This window comes from Chaetura pelagica, unplaced genomic scaffold (genome assembly GCF_000747805.2).
Source record: "Chaetura pelagica isolate M959 unplaced genomic scaffold, ChaPel_1.0 C11558744, whole genome shotgun sequence".
Lineage (NCBI taxonomy): Eukaryota > Metazoa > Chordata > Aves > Apodiformes > Apodidae > Chaetura > Chaetura pelagica.
The window spans coordinates 1-2,317 of NW_009969754.1; the positions used below are offsets into that span (position 1 = coordinate 1).

A 2,317-nucleotide genomic window follows, 5' to 3' on the forward strand; every position below is an offset into this window, starting at 1 on the left:
AGAGATGCACATAGATTAATTATCTCAAAAGAAAAGTTTTGTCCTCCTCAAATTAACAGTTAACATAAGATCTAGTTGAATTAACCCACACTACACGTCAATATGATTTAGATAAGATTTTAAATATAGTAATGTCTGTGAGGCAAATCTAACTTGGAGGCTGAGAACATAAGAACAGATAAAGATCTTTCTTTACACATGAAGTCACAATGTGTGAATACACCTTTATTAAAGCAAATCACCTAGGCAATATGAATTAAAAGTGATGGTTACTCTATTTTGGATAGGTTTCTCAAAATACTAATTTATTCCGAATTAGTCCTCCTGAGTGTCAGGAAACGGGCAGTATTGCTCTGGTACTGCTAGAGAAAGTGCAGGTAAAGTAAGGATAAAGCTGCTCTTTCTCCCATCCTCCAAGACTTGCCTCTGCACTTCAGTTCCTATATATAGTTCTTGAAGTAATCGAGAGATGCCAGTAAAGACAACTGAGACACTTCCAGTAGGCTGAGTGCAGATCTTTGGGAGTCCCTTGCAGAGACCTTTACCCCTTGCTTCTTCAGTTTTTTTGGAGTTACAGGAACAACAGCCTAGAAAATTCTCAGGTTACAGTAATGACCTTTCCCAAGCAGAGCAACTCAGGTCAAATATAGATCATCTAGGGTTACTCTATGCAGCAGAAGACTTAAAACAGAACTTGAATTCTTGAGGTGCTGCAGAGCAAAGGTTTTTAAGCAACACTTAGCTGTAGCTTTTGGATATGTTTCTTGAAAACAAACTATTAGAAGACCTGTGCAACAAGCCAGCCAGATTTCACCCTTACCACTGGAATCTCCATGCTCTCCAACAATCCATCCGTGGCAGCTCAGAGGATGGACACCCAGTCTTTCTCCCATCAGGTGGCGGAAACGGGCAGAGTCCAGATTGCAGCCACTACCAATAACACGGTGTTTAGGAAAGCCACTGATCTTCCAGGCCACGTAGGTCAAAATATCCACTGTAAGCAGAACAGGGAGGGTAAGTGGTGCTTGGTAACTAAGATGCTATCTTCCATTCATCTGTGAAGACTTTATCTGCACACTAGCAATATGGAATAAAGCATGAAATGGTGCCCATCATCAGGTCCTGCAGAGGGCCAACATAATGACTGTTTTAAAGCTAGAACTGAGAGGCTGTTTATGCTACACATCATTAGCAGTGCCCCTTACTGTGTCCTATGTTAAAGGTCACTTAAAAGGCAACTCAAGACCCAAGTTGGAGACAACTTGGTTTAATTCTCAGAGGACCAGCTTGTTGAGTGTGGAGAGGGAAGATGACAGCTCTTTCTATGTTGTTATGTGGCGTAAGTATTTTCTAAAAGCCTATGCTTGGTCATATTAGTACACTAATGCCACCTTAATGAAGAAAGCACTTCTAATCTAAGCCAAATCTTCTCCTTAAGGCAACACAAGACCAACCTGGGTTTGAGACAATAAGCAGCTTGCAGTCAGGACTGTATTTAACAACATTGGGAATGATGAATTTGAAGATATTCACGTTGCGCTGGACCAAGTTAAGGCGGCTCTCTCCTTCTTGCTGACGGGCACCAGCAGTGACAATGACCAGCTTGGAGTGTGCAGTCACACTGTAATCTGCAGACAAAAGGCAGTGTCAAACATGACCTCTTTTTACACATGGTTCAGATCAGGAGTTCCCAGTTCCTTTTACTATTGATATCTGAAATTCTCAAGTTTGAGGGTGCTGAAATTCTGCTGGTAACTGTTACCCTAGACTTGTATAGGAAGTTGTTTAAGAGCATGGTTCATTGCCACAAGTGGCACCCTTGAGGGCAAGATCTTAACATGTAGAATTGGGCAATGGTATTACATAGTTTTCAGGCATAGATGGGTATGGGGTAACTGTTGGGATGGCATCCAGTGCAAGTGCTGTGCAGAAAAGGAAGAAGGGTCTGCCCTTGTAACCTGCTTCCTGTGGACACTGGAAGGATAAGATGGCTAGCATTTGCCCTAGTCAGGTTGCCACTAAACTTAAGGCTGTCAGACATTTATGGCCAAGTAGTAAGCAGCAACACTTTCAGGGGCTAACTGGCTGCAAAATAAAATTTTCAGGGGTGCAGGAGAACTTAAGAAATTAGTGGTTTAATACTGAGTGAGAAACTCCAGCACACAGGATTGCTACCGGTCCAGTCTTATCAAGGTATCTGAAACTGAATGTCAGCTGAGCAGAAATGAAGTGAGCTTTCATCCTAACCATCAGAATGACAGGCTAAGTCTTGTCTTGGAAGACCAGTTTGAGATCTGAAGTGGCTATCTCCATTTGG

The 2,317-nt window shown here is 42.2% G+C and overlaps 1 protein-coding gene across 1 annotated transcript; it reads right to left on the reverse strand.

Moving 5' to 3' along the window:
- Positions 1–820: 820 nt before the first annotated feature.
- LOC104396098 (L-lactate dehydrogenase A chain-like) lies at positions 821–1,632 on the reverse strand (the record flags this gene model as incomplete). Its single annotated transcript, XM_010005884.1, has 2 exons — positions 821–994; positions 1,455–1,632. Coding segments are annotated over 2 exons (352 nt in total), but the record flags the coding sequence as incomplete, so codon positions are not given.
- Positions 1,633–2,317: the final 685 nt, after the last annotated feature.